The sequence below is a fragment of the Halichoerus grypus genome, chromosome 3 (genome assembly GCF_964656455.1).
Source record: "Halichoerus grypus chromosome 3, mHalGry1.hap1.1, whole genome shotgun sequence".
NCBI lineage: Eukaryota > Metazoa > Chordata > Mammalia > Carnivora > Phocidae > Halichoerus > Halichoerus grypus.
Genome location: NC_135714.1, coordinates 152,857,477 through 152,877,787, shown reverse-complemented (window position 1 = coordinate 152,877,787; position 20,311 = coordinate 152,857,477). Strand labels below are relative to the sequence as shown.

At 47.8% G+C, this 20,311-nt stretch overlaps 1 protein-coding gene across 1 annotated transcript in view; it reads right to left on the bottom strand.

The window, feature by feature from the left end:
* Nucleotides 1-1,266: 1,266 nt before the first annotated feature.
* XKR6 (XK related 6) overlaps nucleotides 1,267-20,311 on the bottom strand; it is a 308,582-nt gene continuing 289,537 nt past the window's right edge. Inside the window, exon 3 of the mRNA XM_036092404.2 lies at nucleotides 1,267-3,485. Coding sequence (XP_035948297.2) covers nucleotides 2,521-3,485 — 965 coding nt within the window. The 3' untranslated portion in view covers nucleotides 1,267-2,520. The remainder of the gene's footprint in view (nucleotides 3,486-20,311) is intronic.

The window sequence follows — 20,311 nt, the reverse complement described above, 5'->3', positions numbered from 1 at the left end:
TCGGAATTCCCAATTTACCGTTGAGTGGCCCATGGGCCTGTCCCGGGCTGGGCGGAGACAGTCCCGCATGGCTGGTCTTTGCCAAGGCCAAGGTGTGCTCTGTGCATCATGCTTCCTACATGGATGGGCACGAGGGCCACAGGCTTTCTGCACCTCTCCTCCCTTCCTCCTTTCCACCAGGGAGGACCTGAGGGGACAATCGAGTCAGGGAGGGGGACAGGACGGCACTGCAAAGTTCAGTTATAATAAAGGAAATCAAAGGAATCTGAACAAAAAAAAAAAAAGGAGCATCCAGTTTACAACTGAAATGAAATTGAAAACTTGTTCTTTTTTTTCTTTTTTCTTTTCTTTTCTTTTTTTTAAACAGATTTAGATAAACAATAAGGGGGGATGGGAAAGAGAAGCCTCTTTGAATAATAATTTTAAAAAAAACCCACAAACATAAAAAAAAAATCCTCAGTTTTTGAACTTCTCTTGAGAATAGTTCAATATGAGGTCTTGCACCCTAAACAGTTATATCTGGAATTTAAAAAAAATCGCAGCTCCACACAACAAAGACAAACAGTATTTACTGAAAAATATTGTGTGTGTGTGTGTATATATACATATACATACACACACACACTTATATATATATATATATATATATCTTTTTGTGGAGATTTTTTTTCTTTTTGTGATTTTTTTTCTTTTCCTTTTTTTTTTTTTTTTGTGTGTGTGTGTGCCCAAGTAGAGATACAATGGGATTGAAAAGAAGCCCTAGAACAGAATATTCCTTACAGGAGTAATACTTTGAAAAATAACATTTAAAAATGGTTGAACATACTTGCAACACCTCCAGAAATTCGACTTGGTACAATGTGAAAATAAATAATTGAATCAAATCTTCACCCAAATAACGTGGCCTCGAAGAGCCAGAGTATGCTGCTGGTAGGGGTCTCGCCATCCAGACGGGGGCTGATATTCAAGCACCATCCCCTCCTCCCTGCTGCCCGCTCCCCAGCACCCTTATACTCCACCTCAGCCATACCCAGAGTCTGTCTTATATCCGTTTTCTACATTTCTGGCAAGACCTTGCAGCAGACACATACACACATATATACGTGTGCTATGGGCACGCACACACACACGCACACGCACACGCACACACACACTCACCACACACACAAAATTTCCCACTCAACCCAGATGCACCGAGTGAGCTGAATGACTTTCAGCCAACCACAATGGTGAAAGACAGAAGCACCAAACAGTCTTTGAAATGGGTCAGTTATTACAATTTGACTTTTTTTATATTCTAATTTTCCTCTTTTGTTAATATTTTTAAAAAGCACAAATAAAAAATGAAGAATTCTTTCCAGATCAATTTAAGGCTTCCCACCAAATGGAAACAAAAGAGGCCTTACACAATATCACACGTGATAAATGTATACCTTTCACGGCCTTAAAATGACAAAACGAATCATTTTTGCCGGTCACTGATTTAAGTATTGTGCCTTTAAATTGATGTCATTCTTTTTGCTACTATGCTGAGTTTTATTATTACTGATGTTCTTTGATTACATAAATGGAAATCTCCTTTAATTTGCTTTAGAATTTCCTGTTCTTATAGAATTATTGGGGTGGCTTTTTGTTTTGTCCTGTTTTGCTTTACCCCAGGAAACAAATGCGATTCTTAGAAGTGAATGCTAAAATGGCACATAGTCAGCCTTCAAGTACCTTTTCCAGCCATCTGAGTTTCAAACAGCCAGCCTTTTGGCTCCTAGAAGGCGCTGATAAGTTAGGGGCAAGGACAGGGGACAGGGAGAGAAACCAAAAAGAGGAGGGTTTTCTATGCCTTTGCTTTTGGTAAATTTGTTTTGTTCAATACAAATAATCGGATAGGAAGAATGATTGCTTTGTGGTTTTTTTGTTGGTTGGTTTTCGTTTTGTTTCTAGATTTGTTTCATTTGATTGTTTAATTTTTCCTCTCCTGGAGCAAAAGTCACCAGAGAGTTTTGCATGAGGAAACATGACAGTACTTAATGAAACTCAGCACCTAAGGGCATAAGGCAGTTGAAGGTTTTGTTTGTTTGTTTGTTTGTGTTTGTTTTGTTTTGTTTTGTTTTGTTCTTTCAATCAGCACCAATCCTGTAAATGATCTACACTTGGTGTAAGGTATAAAACTTTTTTTTTTTTTTCTTTTGGAGTGGAGACAACTCCTCCTTCTCCACCCTATGAACCATAGTGTGGGATTTTTTTCAATACTGTTTCTTATGTGTAAAAAACAAAAGAAAAGTTTTCTTTTTGTTTTTACTTACAAAACATAGAGAATATCTTTGTATACATACAGCGACTGGAAAGAAAGCTTATCTGAAGGGGTTGTGACTTATTCTTTTCTTTTTTTTTTTTGTAGCATTGGTGGTGGTGATGGTGGTGGTGGTTTTGTGTATTGGGGGAAGGGAGGGTTATATTTCTTGTGAGCGGTGTTTACTGCAAACCAAACTTAAGGTCCCCTTCTCAACTTGGGTCAAGATGCTCTTAGAGTGAAGACTCATACTGTAGCAACTCATAAAGGAGCGGTCCGTCTCGATACCGAATGCCTACTGCGGTGGGGGTGACATACTGTAGAATGTTAATAGTCCTTCTCAACCTCCTGTCTACAAAATGAGCATCCCAAGCTGGATATCTCTTTCTTGGCATGTCAATCTTAATGAGGGGCCCTTCTGGGTAGTAAGGACGCCCCGGCGGGATAGAGGGCCCCATGGGTCTCACTTGGAAAACGGGCAAGCAAGTGTCAGCCGTGAGATCCTCCTGTTGTTCCGTTACGGCTCTGGTAGGCGTGACCTGGGTCCCCCGGTACCCAGGGGTCTGAGGCGCCATGGGCTCAACATCAGGGGGCAAAGGGATGCCCCAGAGCAGCTCGGCACAACAGGAGCTGGCCAAAATCTTAACTCGCGGCCCCATGGGATGCAGCACACCGTAATATAAGAGCATCATTGCGATCCCAGCCACAAAGCTAATAAAGACACAACACAGTGCTGGCACCGCGTAGGAGTCAGTGGTCTCCGGGTCTCTGTAAAAATACCAAAGGAGCGTCAAGGTAGCATTCTCGGTCAAGACTATCGTATAATATGCAAACATTCGATATCGAGTCCGCCCTTCCTTGACGTTAAACCAGCAGAAAATGTACACAATCCCTACCACCATGTTGAAGAGGATCTCCTCCCACTTGGACATGCAGAAGTCTGTTCCGCCATGGATGATCCAGAAGGCCATGGCACACCAGTGAACCACCACGAAGATCCCGAAGTAGAGCTGGAATATGGAAGCAAAGAGGGCAAAAGAGATAACTCTGGATGAGATGGTGAAGAGGCGCCAGAAGATTTGGATGACGGCCCCTCTGTAGCTCATACTCTTCTTGTCGTCCCTGGAGTCCCGCAGCAGCTTGTGATAGGAGGCTAGCACCCAAGCCAGGGACATCAGGGAAGTCACAGAGGAGACACCTGCCGGAAAGACACAAACCCACACAGTCAAAACCTTGGACATCGAGCGCCGGGCAGGGCGGGGCTGCCAGCCGAGGAGACGCCCACACACACCGCAGTCTAAAGGAGGAGGGAGAAAGAAACACACAATCAGGAACTGGATCTTGAGGTCACCGCTGTTCCCTAACCTGACAACTTTTGAGGTCTAGTTTTACTTTTCGCAACCCAGTCCGGAACTCCTGGGGACCCACGACTCAAGAGTGAAGCTGAGGCTGACGTGCCTCGCCAAGGGAGCCGAGAACTGGGGCCACCGTGGTGATCGACTGCATCTGCGATGGGCCGGGCGGCAGGTGTTCTGTTTTAAGGCATCATGAGCTTGCGGGGATCCTTGTTGCACACACATGTGTGGCTGGGGTCGGTGGCCCTGTCCCCAGCAGCCTGGTGGCTCTCAGAGGAGCCCACAGAAGGGATCACCGATGATGAAGCCCTTCGGCTTGCTCACTGCCCCAAGTTCCACCACTGTTCTCCTCTGGGAAAGCACTGGAGTCTCCATTGCTTTTTCATCAGCTCGCCCATGCCTCTGAACTAAGGCTTTTGCATTTAGCTTCTCCATCCCCTGCCTATGACCACCCTGAGATATCCTGCCTGTTTCGATGGTTGCCTTTCTCATTCATTCTTGTCTCTCTCATTCTTGTCCAATCTTTGTTGCTTTCTCCAACCCACCACTCTGCTCAAAGTTCTCTGAGGCCTTGGCTTGGGAGGCCCATCCTTGTCTGGTCTCTGTCCTGACTCAGCAGCACTGTTGCTCATGCTTCAGGAATGCCTTTTCCGCTCACCATCCTCTGCTCGTCATTCCCTGCATTTCTCCTCGGCGGGCAAGTGAATGTGTCTGATCCCAAGTCATACTTCAATTGCTGTAGAGCAATTTTATTTATAAGGCTGCCTATTGGATTTCTGTAACTCAATCAAACTCAACACAATATATAGTTAGTGGAATTTCTCCAAATCCACCCACAAGAAACCAATTATTAGGCAAGTATTACCATATGACCCCCTCTCAAGCAAGATTCCCCATCCCCGCTCGACGCCCTCACGCATTTTCTCCGCTCCATCTGAAGCCTCTTTTGTTTTTCCTTTCTCTCCGGATTTCAGAACTAAATGCAACTCAATTCAGTTGGAGTCCTGAATACTGTTCCTTTGGCACCCATCTCCTTACCAGGTTCCCTACCCTCATACCAGAGCACAATTCCCCTATGACATTCTCCAGGCTGAAGTCAAAGTTACCTCATCAACCTCTCTCAGCTCAAAGGTCCAGGAGCCTGCTCATCAAGAGACTCATTCAACTGCCCCAGCCCTGCAGCCTTCGATTGGTCTTTCGCTGGGGCTCTGCTCATCATCCCACTCCCCTCCGAGCCCCCAGGGAGAGTCAAAGTCCTCTGTCATTTTACACTCTCCCTGCATTCACCTTCCTCACCCACCTCACTCACATACTCCTTCCAACATCTCACAGAGATGCTTGGGCTTACAGCTTGCAGAACGATATAGCGCAATAATAAAAACCATTATGTTGGCATGAGCATAGAAAAACTTCCAGACTGTTAACTGTTACAATGAGTATGTATTGCTTTTGTAAACAATAGCAACCACTGTTGACAATAAACAGGGGAGAAACCATCCCAATTCCTCCATAGAAGCCAATCTTGAGAACACCTAATGAGTTTCCTCTCACCTTTCTGGAAAGTTCTGAACACGGTACTTGATGTGTCCTGCTCTGCCCTTTGTACACAAAGGGCATTTCCACCAGCACCTGCTGAGGCCACCTGCACTCTGCAACCAAGTCACAGTCGTCATGCTAACCTAACTCCTGAGTTTGTGTTGTCTGGTGGTGGGGTGGGAAGGGAGGGGAACGGGTCCTCTTGGGAGTCAGATGATTTAGGCTGTGGGTTTCCAGAAGGCAGGGAATGTGCCATCATCTTGGTAGTCTGTGCCAGGCTTATTACCAATCCTGGAGCATCATCAGAAAGTTCCTCTTAAACATCTTTGTGACATCAGCCCTCTCCTGGTGAACTCGTTTCTTGATGTTAATAATCTTGGTGGTACTGCTAACCTTTAATAATCAGATGGGAGTTCTACAGAAGCTGAATGGGAAGAAGACTTGATTTTTTTGGTTCCTTCTAATAAATCAAAATGTATTACTTCCCTGGTTCTAAGAAAAACACGAGTGCCAAGTTCATGAAGCAAGAAAAAGCAGCTTAGCTTTGCTGGAGCGTGGTCTAATTCAGGCTTATTTTGATGTCTGCTTTTGAACAGACTTGGTGGACAGAAGCGGGACAGCCCCTCAGCCTTCACTGTGCTGATCTCAATATTCTGTGTGTTGTGACATTCGCCTTGTCCATACCAAATACAAATAAACAGGAATTCATGTCCACCAATCACATAGCCATGCCAAGTACAGTTCTTCCTCATTATTCCATCTTCTGGGTTACCTATGACATTTCCAGATCTGTTCCTGTGGTTTTGAGAGCTGGTGTTCTGTTCCTGCCTCACCCTTCATGAAGTGTTATAGAAACTGCTTCCCTCGGAGCTGACCGGTACACTGCTTGGTTCTTGGTTAATGCTTCCGGAATTGCTCTCTAGAGTCCCGCATGAATGTTCCCCAAACATCATAAGACATTAATGCGGATTACAAGGGGGGCTTGGGACATAGTCACATGCAAGACAGATCTGAGGGCCCGGCTGATGCCCAGCCTCACTCTTACCTCTCTGCGTGTCTGTTCCCAACTTGGTATAGTGTAGATCACCAAATGGTATATCCACAAGAAGCTTCATGGACCATCCGCTTCAACCCACCCATTCAACAGGACACAGAAGTACAGGGGCTTGGGTTCCTTGCCCAAGATTACCCTGAAGACCACTGACAGTACAATTAGGCCCACGGTACAGCTCTCTGCCTGCCTGATCACATTGGTCCCGGCTCTCCATTCTTCCTGCACCCTGTCCCTTGTCAGCTCGGCTCTCCAGAGGCCTACCAGGTAGCACCTTTCCCGAGGTCATTTGTGATGAAGGCCATCAGCCTTCTCTAATGGCAGATGTCTGTTCTAACACCAAGTTGTTGGTCCCTGAGGGCCTTGAATGCCAGGCCACATCCTTGGCATTGTGCAAATGCTCCAAGTTAGAGGGAAAAGGGAGAGGGGAAACTTCTGACACCTGGCCCGTGTGCAGGGTGCTCAGGGCAGAGGCCCTGCCCAAGACCACAAAGAGTGCATTTGTCTGGAGCCCCTTCTCCTCAGAGCTAGAGCAGGGTGAGCAGGGACAGGAAGGAACATGAGTAGGGACATAATGCCATGCTGAGCCTGCCCCACTCTCTCTGCCAGCAGCATCGATAGAGATGATCCTATGGGGCAGGGGGAATGTCCGGAGGTGGCTACTTTCTAATTCACCACATTCTCCAAAGAATTCCTTGTTCTAAGCAAAGCTTTAGACAAAATTTTTTTCTTTGGAGGGTGGGTCCAGAGTTAGTGCTGCTGAAGAGCTGAGTACCTAGAGAGACCAGGAAAACCAGGCCCACTTTAGGATCCCATTAAGGAGTTGGGTTTCTTACTGGCTGCTCAACAGAGGGTAACACTTGCCCTCCAGGGGCTCAAGAACCAATGGAACAGGGCATTAGATACACTTGTTATCGAGTCGCCTCTAAGAAACTTGTCTGGACCCCATTGATGACATTGGCACATTTGTTATGTTTGGTCAATGGATCAAATATCCTATGATTTGCCAACTTTGCATCATTTCCCTGGACAAAGCCTGTGGCCTCCCACACCCACAGGACTGTAAGTGCATCTCATCCTCGAAGGACTGTCAGCAGAAGGTGCTTTGGGGAAGCCAGCTAATTCTGGGGGCTCAACTGGGGCAGGGGAGGGAGAGTCCCAGACAGATGTATTCCTTAACAGTGTAGCTGACTATCCCAGAGAACACAGCATGATTCACTGAGCATGTACATGCATTATCTTATTTAGAAGAACCATGTGATGTAGGTACTTATTGCAGGCTGAACTGTGTCATTCTTCCCAAAAAAATTTCATGTGTTGAAGCCCTAATCCCTAGGGCCTCAGAATGGGACTGTATTCGGAGACAGGGCCTTTAAAGAGGTGATTAAGTTAAATGACATCATTAGAGGGGTCCCTAATCCAATCTGACTTTGTTCTTATAAGAAAAGGGGATTTGGACACACAGAGATACCAAGGATGCATTCACACAGAGGAAAGACCATGTGAGGGCACGTGGAGAAGGTGGCCATCTACAAGCCAAGGAGAGAGGCCTCCGGACAAACCAATCCTGCCTCTACCTTGATCTTAGACTTCCAGCCTCTAGAACGGTGAAGAAACAAAGGCCTGTTTTTTAGCCACCCAGTCTGTGGTATTTTATCACAGCAGCCCAGCAAACTAGTACAGTGCTCTAATTCCATTTTTTAGAAGAAGAACCTTAAGATGTTTTTCAAAAATCATACGTCTGTCAAGAAGTAGAGTCAGGATTCAAACTCAGAGTCTGACTCCAGGGACCCTGAAAGTCACCACTGTGCTAACGGGCCCCCCAGACATGGCCTTAGAAGAGGCCAGGTGAAGGGAGAGGAAAAAATGGTTGAGGTACTCTGGGTACAAAGGATTTCATTTTTTTGCTAAGTGGACAGGGTATCTGAGAGAGGCCCTTGATTTTGGAGCTACAAACCAAATTTGCATTCTAGTCCACCTTCCTCAGGAGAGTAACATTCAAGCCACAAAGAAAGAGGTGACTCCGACAGAATTAACTGAGATCGTTTCCCTCTGTCGGGTGATTAATCTTCAAAGGCCTACAGTGTATTCCATTGCAGAGGGAAGAAGGGCAAGGTTTTCCCTCACTGCTGTGGCTCACCCGGAAGATTTCTGTCATGCCTGAGGTCAACCCAAAAGTCAATGCATTATCCTGGCCAAGACCCAAGCCCAGGGAAACCGGCCTTGGAAGGGGCCTTGTGGCCCCCTGTGAGATTCTCAGACAGGCCTGGGAGAATTTACAATTTGCTCCCACTATGGCTTGATCACTCTCTGTATTCCAAAGATCAGACTAGAAATTGTTAAACACTTCACGTTCAGCTGTGACAAGTTCTGGGCAGTGACCTTCACGGCTTGCTCACTTTTCCTGGTGCAGACCAGGAGGCGGGGCTTGCAGCTGGCCCACTGAGCCCACTGGAGCCCAGCCCCACCAGCTGGGAAGATGCTAAGCTGGAACCTCCTCGGGGGTCACTCCCCCTGAGAAAAGCTCGGGAGAGGGGCCCTCAGGTTCTGATCACTAGGCCCAGGGTTTACGATTTCCAGAAATGGAATGGCCATACCTATGACCAATGGAACAGAGCGTGAGGGGCTGCAATCTGCAGTTGGACACCCCTTACCAAGGAGGGGTAGTCATCAGGGAAGGCCCAATTTGGTGGTGTCAGTGCAATATCCAAGGGTCATTCTCAGCTGAACTATTGCCCGTCGGGGAACAAAACAAAAAAATGTGAGTGTGGATGTCCCATTGCATGAGAAACATAGTAACATGGTGTCTGGGGAAGGACAGGACTCTAAAATCAGAGGGCAAGGGACAGATGAAGTGGAAGAATCCGAAGGAAAGATACGATGCAGTGGGAGGATCAGGGTACAGCCACCAGGGTGAGGTAGGGAAGCTGAGATATGACAAGCCCAAAGCGGGGCAACAACCAGGGCAGGGCTGCACGAAGGGGCCAGCAAGTGGGAGCTCCAACACATCAGCAGAAAGAGAAGCTAAAGGAGAAACCAGACACTACAGTATCTCAAGGGGAGAACACAGCATGTGGGTTCGAGGAGTACTCTGAGAACCCCTAGGGGTATCTAGAGATGGCCACAAGCCTTCCTGAGTGAGAGTGGATGAGGTCAACAGCAGGACCTTGCTCTGCGGGGTGGTATGTGCATGCCCAGCTCTGTCACCAGCTGCTGTCCCCCACCTTTCTGCTACAAGGGCTTAGTACCACCACTAAATCACATGTTGGAAAAACACTTAGAAGAGGGATTGGATGGGGCACTGAGCACAGGGTGGAACAGGGGTAGGAAGAGTCAGCTGTGAAGACTCCCAACCCCCTCTCTCTTGGCTCCCTCCCATCAGCATATAACCACGGTCAAGTTCCTCCGGTCTTATAAAGACTAGATCTTCCCTGGATCCCTGCACCTTCTGCCAGTGAGATCCACCTCCCTTTGTCTCTTCTCCTCCTAACTTCTCGAGGGTAATCCCCTTGTTCCCTTAACTTCGCTGCCTCCCCTTTACTCCTGACCCCCAACTCCAATGGAGAGTTCTCTTTGAAGTCCTCAACCAATTCCTGCACCATGCAGACGACTTGTCTCTCCTGACACTGTGTGACATTTGGCATTTGGATCCACTCTGTCTGTCCGTCCTCACACTTGACCGTTAGCTATTGCCCTAGTCATCCTTTTTTTGCTGGGCTATTATCCCCATTTCACAGGTAAGGAAACTGAACCTGAAGTTGAAAGACTTCAATGTTGCTGTAGCCATGTTCTGACATACTCACCTAATTTGTATGGTATGGTACCCCTAGAGATTCCCCAAGCCAAGAAACATGCTCAGCTGGCTATTTGTCTATCTGCACATCAAGGTCAGTCAAGGTCAACATCTGCTTCTTTCGACCCTCACCTCTTTCGACCCTCACCTCTTCCCTGAAGCTAATATTAGGGGAACTCAACCATTTACTCTTCAAGTCCCCCTTGTGTATTTTCCCCACACTGAGTTCCTTTTAGATGGGTGGTTCTTCACTTTCTACCCATCCAACTTCCCCTATTTTCCAACATTTTTTTAAAAAGCTCAGTCTCTTCTTGGAAATGCTCCCAGAAAAAAAGATAAAGCAGCTGTGTGCACAGTTCTCAAAACATTCCTGCCTGTCTCCTGTCCTCACCTCCACCCAGGAGACACAGCAAGGGAGCACTGGTACAAAGTTACTTTCCCATTTAGGCAACTGGGGGAAGGAAACCAGCATTGTGGGTGCCACCTAAAAGATGTTGAGTAACTCGGCCAAAGACGTTGAGTAACTTGGCCAAAGTTACACAGGTAGTAAGCAAGAGAGCTAACAATGGAACCTGGGATTATCTCACTCCTCCGCCATGATCAGTGTGCTTGAGCTGGCTCATCCTGGCTTGTGAGATCCAATTGTGAAATTTGCAGGAATTTTGTGGGCTGGCTGATGTCATATTGGAGGCTTGAAAGAACTGGTTGTTAAGCATTTACCAGCACACCGCTTGTCAGGATCTATTATCCTTCTTGAAAAATTTAGTGGGCCTCATTGCAAGTTAGATGGGCCCCATAAGCCTGTCCTCCATATTCCAACACCATACTTCTAGGCAAACCAATGCATTACTGGCTATCAGTCAGAATTATACTTAGTAAATTTGATGTAAAAGCAACTAAGAAACCAATCCCCTTTTTAAACTTTCACTAACAATATGCTCACAGTAAATAACTGAAGGTCTGACAGTCTTCTTTGACCCTCAGTCTTTTGCAAGCATTGACATCTTCATTTTGGTCACATCTCTGTGTTTGGAGAGGGTGTGATCCCCATAAGAGGTTACCACATGGGGTAACCTTAAGACATCCTTGATATTTCCAGACTGACCCTTAGCGAGGGCCCAAACAGAAGATGGCATCCACCATCTGTGGATGGCACCCTCGGGACCGACAAGGGCAATCGAAATGGCTTGGTGTAAACAGAGGGCAGGAAGACTGGAAGGTCTCAGGAAAGCTGACATCTGAGAAACCATACCATATCCTGAAGAAAAAGCTCTTTAACATCAGGGAGATGGGCCAAGGGGGACAGAATTTGGCCACTACACAGATAGTCTGTGTTGTAGAACATCATCTTACCGTGGTTTATAGGAAATATCTCTTTATTGGCTCTGTATCCAGGCTGATTGTCATCTGCTAATCGCTAATAAAGATTTCAATAATAATGATCTCTCCCCTCTACTGAACCTCTACTGTGGCTCAGACTCCAGGCTAAGCACGTGACACACAGTAACTCAGTTATTCTTCCCTGCAAAGGTATCTGAAGTAATGGGCTGACTTGAAGATGGGGAAACTAAGGCTCACAGGCTAAGGAACTTTTCCATTATCAAATAGCTAAGAAATCACAGAAAAAGGATTTGAACTCAGGCCTGCCTAAACTCCTGAATTCAGAGTCCTTTTGTAAACACCAGGGAAGGTGTGTCTCCTCAGCCATACCCAGACTGATGAATCAGCATTCCGATTTTATACAACAATTTCTTATCAGTTTGGTTACTGTGTGGCAGCCCTCTGATCACCTCTGTGAGCACTGACAAAGTCAAATTTGTGGGCCTGCCAAACTGAGGACCCACCTCTGGAAGGCCCTGAGTGTGCCAGTATGTGTGGAAGCATCTCTCTCATCCATCTCCCTTGCCTGGGCTGTTGGAATGGCCTCCTAGCTCATTTCCCTGCATCTGCCCTTGTCCCAAAAGTCTATTCGCAATCCGGCCAAAGTGACTAAGCTACAGTATGCCCCTCCGCGTGGCCTCCCAGGCAAGGTAGGCTGCCCGTGGCCACTGATTTTCTGCACCTTTCCCACGGAAGGATATGCATTCCTGCCCTGTTGAACTCAGGTGTGGTCTGGGGCTGGCTCTGACCAGGGACACATGAGCAGAAATACGTGTGTCACTTCCAGGCAGAAGGCCATGCTCTCCCATGCTCCAAGAATAAGCTGCCCCACCAGTGACCTGTGACAGACATGCAGCGAGCAGGAAATGCAATCAACGTTTGAAGGCACCAGAATTGTTTGGGTATTGCACATGGCGACATGGGCAGCCTCTCCTGACTGATGTGCCACCTTGTTCAGGGTTAACACCATGGTGGGTCCTTTCAAGGGCCTTCGGGGGCCCCCCATGATACTGCCTGGGAACAACAAGTATAACCTGTCACTTCCCTGCTCGTGCCCTTCAGGAGCTCCCTTCCCCAGTGGGTGTAGATCTAAGTTCCTTTCATGGTGTCAGGCTTTCTCGCAAGGCCCTATAGGACCCAGTCTCTTGCCAGGGGTTGGGGGGTTGCTGGTGGTGGTCACTTGCCTCTGGCTCCTCACTCCCTCGGCCCCAGATGTGCTCCAGGCTCCCTCCTGACTGAGGGCATAGGCACTTGCCCTTCCTCTGCCTGAAATACCCTTCCCCCAGATATCCTAGGGCCTCACCAAGCCCTTGACTCAGAGACCATCCTCCAAGCCAGGCCATCCCTGACTGCCACACTGAAAACTGCACCCCCCCGCCATGTCTCCTCCCACTTTCCATGCTTTATTTTCTACCTTAGCCTTTCCCCCACCACCTTGATAGACTTTATCTCTTACTCTCTTACTTGTTCCTTTTCTTCCTTCCTTCCTTTTTTCTTTCTTCCTTCCTTTTTTCTTTCTTTCTTTCTTTCTTTTTCTTTCTTTCTTTCTTTTCTTTCTTTCTTCCTTCCTTTTTTCTTTCTTTCTTTCTTTCTTTTTCTTTCTTTCTTTTCTTTCTTTCTTTCTTTTCTTTCTTTCTTTCTTCTTTCTTTCTTTCTTTTTAAGTGCATATGTTCCAAGGGCAGCGATTTAGTCTGGTCCTTCTGAAACTATATACAATATTGCATGGGTATTTTTCTCATAAAAGAGCCCATAGCTATCCACTGATTCCCAAACGGGCCCGTAGGGAAAGGGGCCAGTGACCCCACCAGCCTTCACAACCGCCCACCTCTAGCCCTGAATGTGAGACAAGGGAATTTCCTGGGAGCCAACATGTATGCCTTTGTCCCTGAGGAAGAAATCCTCGAGGGTAGAAGAGAGAAATGAAAGGAACTAACATTTATTGGGTGTTTCCTATGTATCAGGCACTATGCCACATACTTTGCTTGTGTTATTTCATTTAATCCTGACGATAATCCCATGAAATGTCTATTGGTGCCCCATTTTACAGACGAGGAAACCAAGGCTCAAGGAGGTAAGAGGATTTGCCTGAGGTTACTGCATCAAGCATGTCCTTTTATTCTCCTGCTTTGACCTCTGGCACCCTGCTGACCCTCTTAGGAAGAGCAAGAAACAGGGGGCCTTTTCTATGCAACCAAACAATCCAGAGGGGGCCAGATTCAGCCCACAACACCCATCATCATCCATTTAACAGCAGGGCAAAGGTCCTCAACAGGGGTGATTTTGTCCCCACCCCCACCAGGGACATTTGGCAATGTCACAACACCGGGTGTGAGTACTACTGGTATTTAGAGCGTAGGGGCCAGGGGTGCTGCTAAACCTTCTGTAATGCACAGGACAGCCTCCCAACACACAGCAAAAAATTATTTGGCCCCAGATCCTGTACTGATGATGTTAAGAAGCCCTGTGATTTGGGTATTCCTACTTCCTCAATGTTCTCAGTAAGTCAAAAAACAAACTGGAAACCTGGGTGTGTCTAATAGCTGGAGATTGAAGCTTTCTAAAAAGTTCTTCCCTAGGACTGACTATCCTGGAAGAGGCCCGTGGGGCGCAGACACAGTGTGATGCCGAGAGAGGCTGTGAGAACAGCATCCCTTGGGTCTGACATCTGTAGGATGAGTCTCTCCTGAGCAGCACACACCAGGGCCTCACGGCCACTGGGAGCAGGGTGGATAATAGGAAGGTAGCAGCACTCCCTAAGAGGAGCTTCAAGGTCAAGCACTGATATTTAAAGGACCCAGCAGAGGAAAGCTAAAGCCAGCCCTCTGTCCACTTGTCTCTTCTTTCTAAGATGCTGTCAGCACTATCAAAATACTATCTTCACCACCAGCTGGAGGAAGACAAACTTTAGAGATTCTAGAACAAATGTCAGCCACTCCGCTGGTGTGGTGCAGGACTCACAGACGCCTGGATCCTGGCTGGCCTGGAGCACACAGTGAAGAAGGCCATCTGCTGTCGCTGAAAAGTTCCAGTAAACCCCTTCTCACCCCTCCTCCTTAAGGAGCACATGGCCAACCAGGCTCAATGCCCTGATGCTCCCAGAGTGAGTGCATTTTAACCCAGGTCATGAGATGCCCTGCAAAGGGCATGGGCCTTGGTACAAACAGATCTAGCCTTATTTTATTGTTTGTGAATCATGCGTAAAAATGCCGATTTGGAGTATTTAATGAATTATGAGTATAAAACATATGGGCACATCTTTGATATATATATATACATACTATACAATATATTCATATATCTCTATATAGTGTGTGTACAGCCATATATCTATATAGAAGGAATGAATATATATAGTGTATATACACATTGAATATCCATTGAGTATTCCATGGTGCCAAAGAAGTGCATTCATGATGGTCATGTCAACAATCCTGAGCCTCAGGACAAATGTCAGAGTGCTCTAGAAATTCTAAAATGCCTCACGTGTGATAGTTTTAAGTTTTAATATTACTGATATTGAAATGAATTAGCAGCCAAGTTAGAGGGAGCAGAAAGCTTCAGCCTAGAGGAGAATGGCTTTGAGAGACTGCTCTGCTCAGCTTCTCGGCATTGCTTTTCCTCTGTTTTGGGCTGATAAAATCTAGACTTGGAGTTTTTGAGTTTTGCCATGGGATGTCAAGGGTGCTGTTCCTGGCCTGTTTGGAATAGTATAGGATGAGATCAGAACTCTTGAGGCAAACGCAAAGTTCACTGCAGCCTCCTCGTCCTCCTATCCCCTGCCCCTTCAGAAGCGTGATGGTGCAGGGCCTGTAGGCTTTGTGTAGGAAGGGTCTTGGAAAGTTATAGTGATTTAGAAGCTGATAAATTTTTTTTAAAGATTTATTTTATTTATTTTAGAGAGAGAAGAGAGAGAGCACAAACAGGAGGGGCAGAGGGAGAGGGAGAGAGAATCTCAAGCAGACTCTGTGCTGAGCTTGGAGCCCGATGTGGGGCTCGATCTCACGACCCTGAGATCACGACCTGAGCCGAAACCAAGAGTAGGACACTTAACCGACTGTGCCACCCAGGCACCCCAAGCTGATGAAATCTTAAAAGGCTGGGAGTCAGAGTGGATCCTGTCTCCCATGGAGTGAGATATGATATGGTTGTCAAAGCCCTAGAAATTCTGCAGGCTAAAATGGTCTTGGGCTCCTTTACCTGGGGCCACTGAGGCCCTGAGGATGACCAACCTTGATTAACTAGAACTGGACTGTGGGCGTCCTGGCCCCACGGCCTCTGCTCACCGCTCGACTGTACTAGCATGCTTCTGGACCGAGCTGTGACAGAAGCTCGGGAAGGGCCGAGGGGGCGGGGGGTTCTCAGATACTGTTGAGTATCTGAGTATCACCGCTCAGGGGAGCAGTGAAGCAGGACTGCCGAGCAGATGGGGCTGTGTGTGCCCGTGTGGGCCTGACTCGGGAGTGGTCCTGGCCCCTGAGCTCAACTTCTCAGCAGTCGGTGGCCCTGGACGAGAAAAGCCTTCCGGGGAAAATGGTGTCCAGTCAGAGCCTTGCTGAGGGTGGCAGCAGGGTGCGCCTTCCGTGGCTGGCGGTAGAAATACCAGCCACCATTGTCGGAGGGCCTCCCGTGTGCCGAGAACAAATGCGGTTCGCGTACTCCTGACAAAAGCCCTCTGAGGCGGGAGCTATTAGCTGTGCTTTACAAATGAGACCCCCGAGGCTCAAAGCGGTGAAGGCCTTGTTGGAGAGGCTGCAGAGCAGATGCGTGAAGCCCGGCGTGGGAATTCCACACTGGGAGCTCTCTGCAACACAAAACAGGACACAGCAACTTTTCTTCCAGGCGAAGGTCTCAGGAGACCAGCATGCAGACACCCAGAAAAGGACTCAAAGCTCTGGGCTGTCACTGGTGAAGGCTGAAGGGTAAAGGGAATGCGGGGGCCCCCACGTTTGTCACAGGGGGGCAGATTCTCCAGCCGGCAGGCTCCTCAGCTCCAGGTCCTGGCAGCCTGGGGCGCGGGGGGCCTGAATGCACAAGAAGGCCTAGAATTCATCTCAGCTCTCCTCTGGTCAGCTTCGGACCCATCCTTACCTCTGGTTGGCCCTCGAGTGAATGCCACACCCTAGAACTCCTCTTGATGTCCTGACCAGCCTCACACCTCCAGCTGGGTCCAGAATCGAATGGGGCCCTGGGGGTAAATTTTACAGATGGACAAGTTGAGGCTCAGAGAGGGTGATTCGCCCATAACCATGCAGGATGTGGAACAGCCGAGGGCGGTCACCCCCCAGGGTTTCCTTCTCGGGGTCTCTGCTGTTCTGCCCCCCTCCCCAGTGGCCTCAGTGAGACACAGGAAGGCATTGTTTGTGAAACTCGAGGCTTTCTTTCCTTGGGAATCTTAAGGAATAGAAAAGATCTTTTGAAGATCATTTCACTGCGGTCTTTCCCGGGGCTCCAAGTTCCCGCGATCGTCTCTAATGTGAATGTCAAGGCTAATTAAAGACCACTACTGCCCCAGTTTCACTGAGATTCTCCCCTCCCTTTTTTCTTCCTTAGAGTCACAGGCTATCAGGGCTGAAAGGGTCTTCAGGAGTCCCTCCTATCCTCATGCATAGTAGCCAGGCCCAGAGAAGATGGGGTTGCAGGGATCTGCCCGGAATGCAGCAGGGCATTCTAGCACAGCGGACTCCCCACCCAGTGCTCCTTCGGCCAGCGTTTGCCCTCTGCAGGGAAGTTGGGGGTAGACTTCATGGGGTGGGGGGGCAGCTCTAAGAGGGGTGAAGTGTCTTTGTGGGGCAATGGAAATATTCTCAGATGAATTGTAGCGATGGTAACAACTCAGCGAATATACTAAAGCCAGTGACTTGCACACTTCAAGTGGGATGAATTGAATGGTATGTAAATTGTATCTCAATAAAGCTATTTAAATAAAACAAAACAAAACAAAACAAAGCAGCAGCTCTGCGGGCCAGACCTCTAGGCCAGGCTAAGCTCCTGAAGCAGCTGAGAGACCCATCTCAGCCTCCCTGCCACTCCTCAGGCATGGGAGGCGCTCTCTCAGCTCAAGGCCTTGCCCTTGGCTGTCCTTTCTTCCTGGCACTCTCGCTTCCAAAATCTGCGGGGCTGGCTCCCTCCCATCCTCACATCTTTGATCAGAGGTCACCTTTCCAGCCACCTTACTGAAAACTGCCCATAGCTCTGCTCCCCTCCCGTCTCTCTTCCCAGATTCATCACTCTCTTGAGTGCCTCTCATTTGCTAATATAGAAAACAAGATATTTGTTTTGTTCCTTGTTTGCCTCTCCCTGCAAGAAATGTAAGCTCCATGAGGGCAGGACTTTCTCTGTGTTTTGTTTGTGGCTATATCCGCCCCCAGCTCCTAGAACAGTGCTTGGCACATTGTAGGTGCCTAATAAATAGTTATTGAATAAGTGAATAAGGGGCCCAATTACAGTTACAGCTCAGGCTTCTGAATTTGCATCCCTCGGAGCCTTCCCCTGCAAGGAGGTACTGGACAGCCCGTGCGAGGAAGCCTTGTCTGGATGGACCTCCGTGTTTGGGCATTTCACGCACAAACATTTCCAGGTAGCCAATTGCTGTTCCATTGGTGGTAACTATAATGAAATCAATTTAGTTTGCCTTTCTTATATTTGTCCTGCTGCTTTAAGAAGTCTCCTTCGTATGAACACACCACATTTTCTTTTGCACTTAAAGATCTGAGTTTGTTAAGAGGCTGGATTTCACATGTAGTGTTCCTACTATGATTAAAAAAGAAAAGAACTCTGCCTCTCCTTTTCTCTTGCCAGTTGTTAGGGGCCGTCTCAGCCAGGGCCTCGGAACTGTATGCAGATTCAAGCTGAGACGTGCACTGGAGGAGTGCAGGTCTCTGCTGAAAACTCCTGCAAATTCTGTTTAAAAGTATACTTTTTTTTTTTTTTTTTAGATTTTATTTATTTATTTGACAGAGAGAGACACAGCGAGAGAGGGAACACAAGCAGGGGGAGTGGGAGAGGGAGAAGCAGGCTTCCCACGGAGGAGGGAAACTGATGAGGGGCTCGATCCCAGAACCCTGGGATCATGACCTGAGCCGAAGGCAGACGCTTAACGACTGAGCCACCCAGGCGCCCCTAAAAGTATATGGTTTTAAAAAGTGCTGTTGAACAAAGAGCCATTGGTAGCTGAAGCAGGACTGTACCTTGGAGTTGGCTGGTCAGGAAACCCTGTGTGCAGACACCAAGTAGGTGTCACATAGAAGAGAAGGAGCGTGTCTCCTCAGAAGGAGCACACGAAACAGAGCTGGAGAGAGGGGGGAAAGCACTCACTACTCCCCCCACCACGGGGGCAACAGGAGAGGCCAAGTTTGTGTTCCTGCTGGAGAAGGCAGTCATGCCCGTGCATGTCTCTTCCTTTCAGTTAAGGGTGAAGAAGATACAGGACAGCCAGGAGAAGGGAGGGAACAGGGGATTGCACATCTGTTCCTTTCTTTACCTGCTCCCAGCTAAGCCACAGACAAGTGATAGGCAGCCTGGAAACTGACCTCAAAGGCTGGAAGACCTCTGTTCCGACTTAGTCTGACACCATGGAGCAGCTCTCGGAGATGGGCGACTCCAGCTCAGCACGGGAGTGAGCGAGGGAGAAGGGCTCCATCCACTGGTAAGGGCTGGGGGGCACAGAGGCTCCCTGTGACTCTGGACGAGGTGATTCATTTTCTGATGTTGTTTGATGCAATAGATCAATTGCGTTTGTTTTTTTTTTTTTTTTAATTTTATTTATTTATTTATTTATTTGAGAACGAGAGAAAGCATGAACACAAGCAGGGAGGGGCGGAGGGAGATGGAGAAAGAATCTGAAGCAGACTCACATGGGGCTTGATCCCATGACCATGAGATCATGACCTGAACCAAAACCAAGAGTTGGACGCTCAACTGACTGCATCACCCAGGTGCCCCCCCGGATCGGTTGTTTTAATGGCAAATTTTACTTTCTGGTAATGAGAAAACTGAGTGGGAAATTCATAGCTCTGGCGTAAAGCACAGATTCATCACCTTCGAGCCATACGACCAGATTACCATCACTTTCTGTGTGGCAGCTTCATCTTTTAACCAGAATCTTAAAATGATCAAGGAAGTAACTTTTGTGTCCCAGACATTGAGAGTGACAGCTAATGTCCATAGGAGCAGGACCGGTAAGAGACCAGAATGCATTTTTTTACATGAGAAAAAAGAAATCTCCCAAGAAGAGGGACATGGAAGTTTTGCACTGTGAGAGGAGGAGCAGGAGGATGGCGGGGGGGGGGGGGGGGGCTATTTCAGGCATCCAACAGCTAAGGAGCAGCCCCCTGGGCCTTCCCTCCTCCTGAGAGCTTGGCCCCTCACACGGAAAGGCAAGCTGACCAGGGAGACTGACGCCGGAGAAGTTTCCTCCAGGATGCATTTCGTCCTCACTATGGAAGAGAGGAGGGCTTTGGAGGCTGGCAGCTGAAGACAAAGGCATGGACAGTTTAGCTCAAAAGGAGCAGAGATATGTGATTGAACACTTGCCTTTGTGACTCGCTTGGATGCTGTCAGGGCTCTGGCTAGAAAAAGAAGTAAAATGTGAAGCTAAAGTACAAGTCACTGGAGGGGCTTTGATGTAAGAGAAGCGAGCAAGTGAAGTTAAGAAAGAAGACTATTAGGGAGGTTGACACCAAAGGGATAGAAAGCAAAGGCCCTAATTAGGTCTTAGAACTCGGCGTTTGTTTAAAAGAACACCAGTGTCTGAAGGCAGGGTTTAATATTGTCTCATGCTTCCTGGTCTTAGTAAAGATGCTGGTTTTTTGGTGCTGGAAACGGTGGTTATTGATGGCTAGGTCGGGGGTAGGAAGAACGACCTGGGTGAGGCTTGGTATTTGAACTCCATCCTGTAGATGCCAGGCTA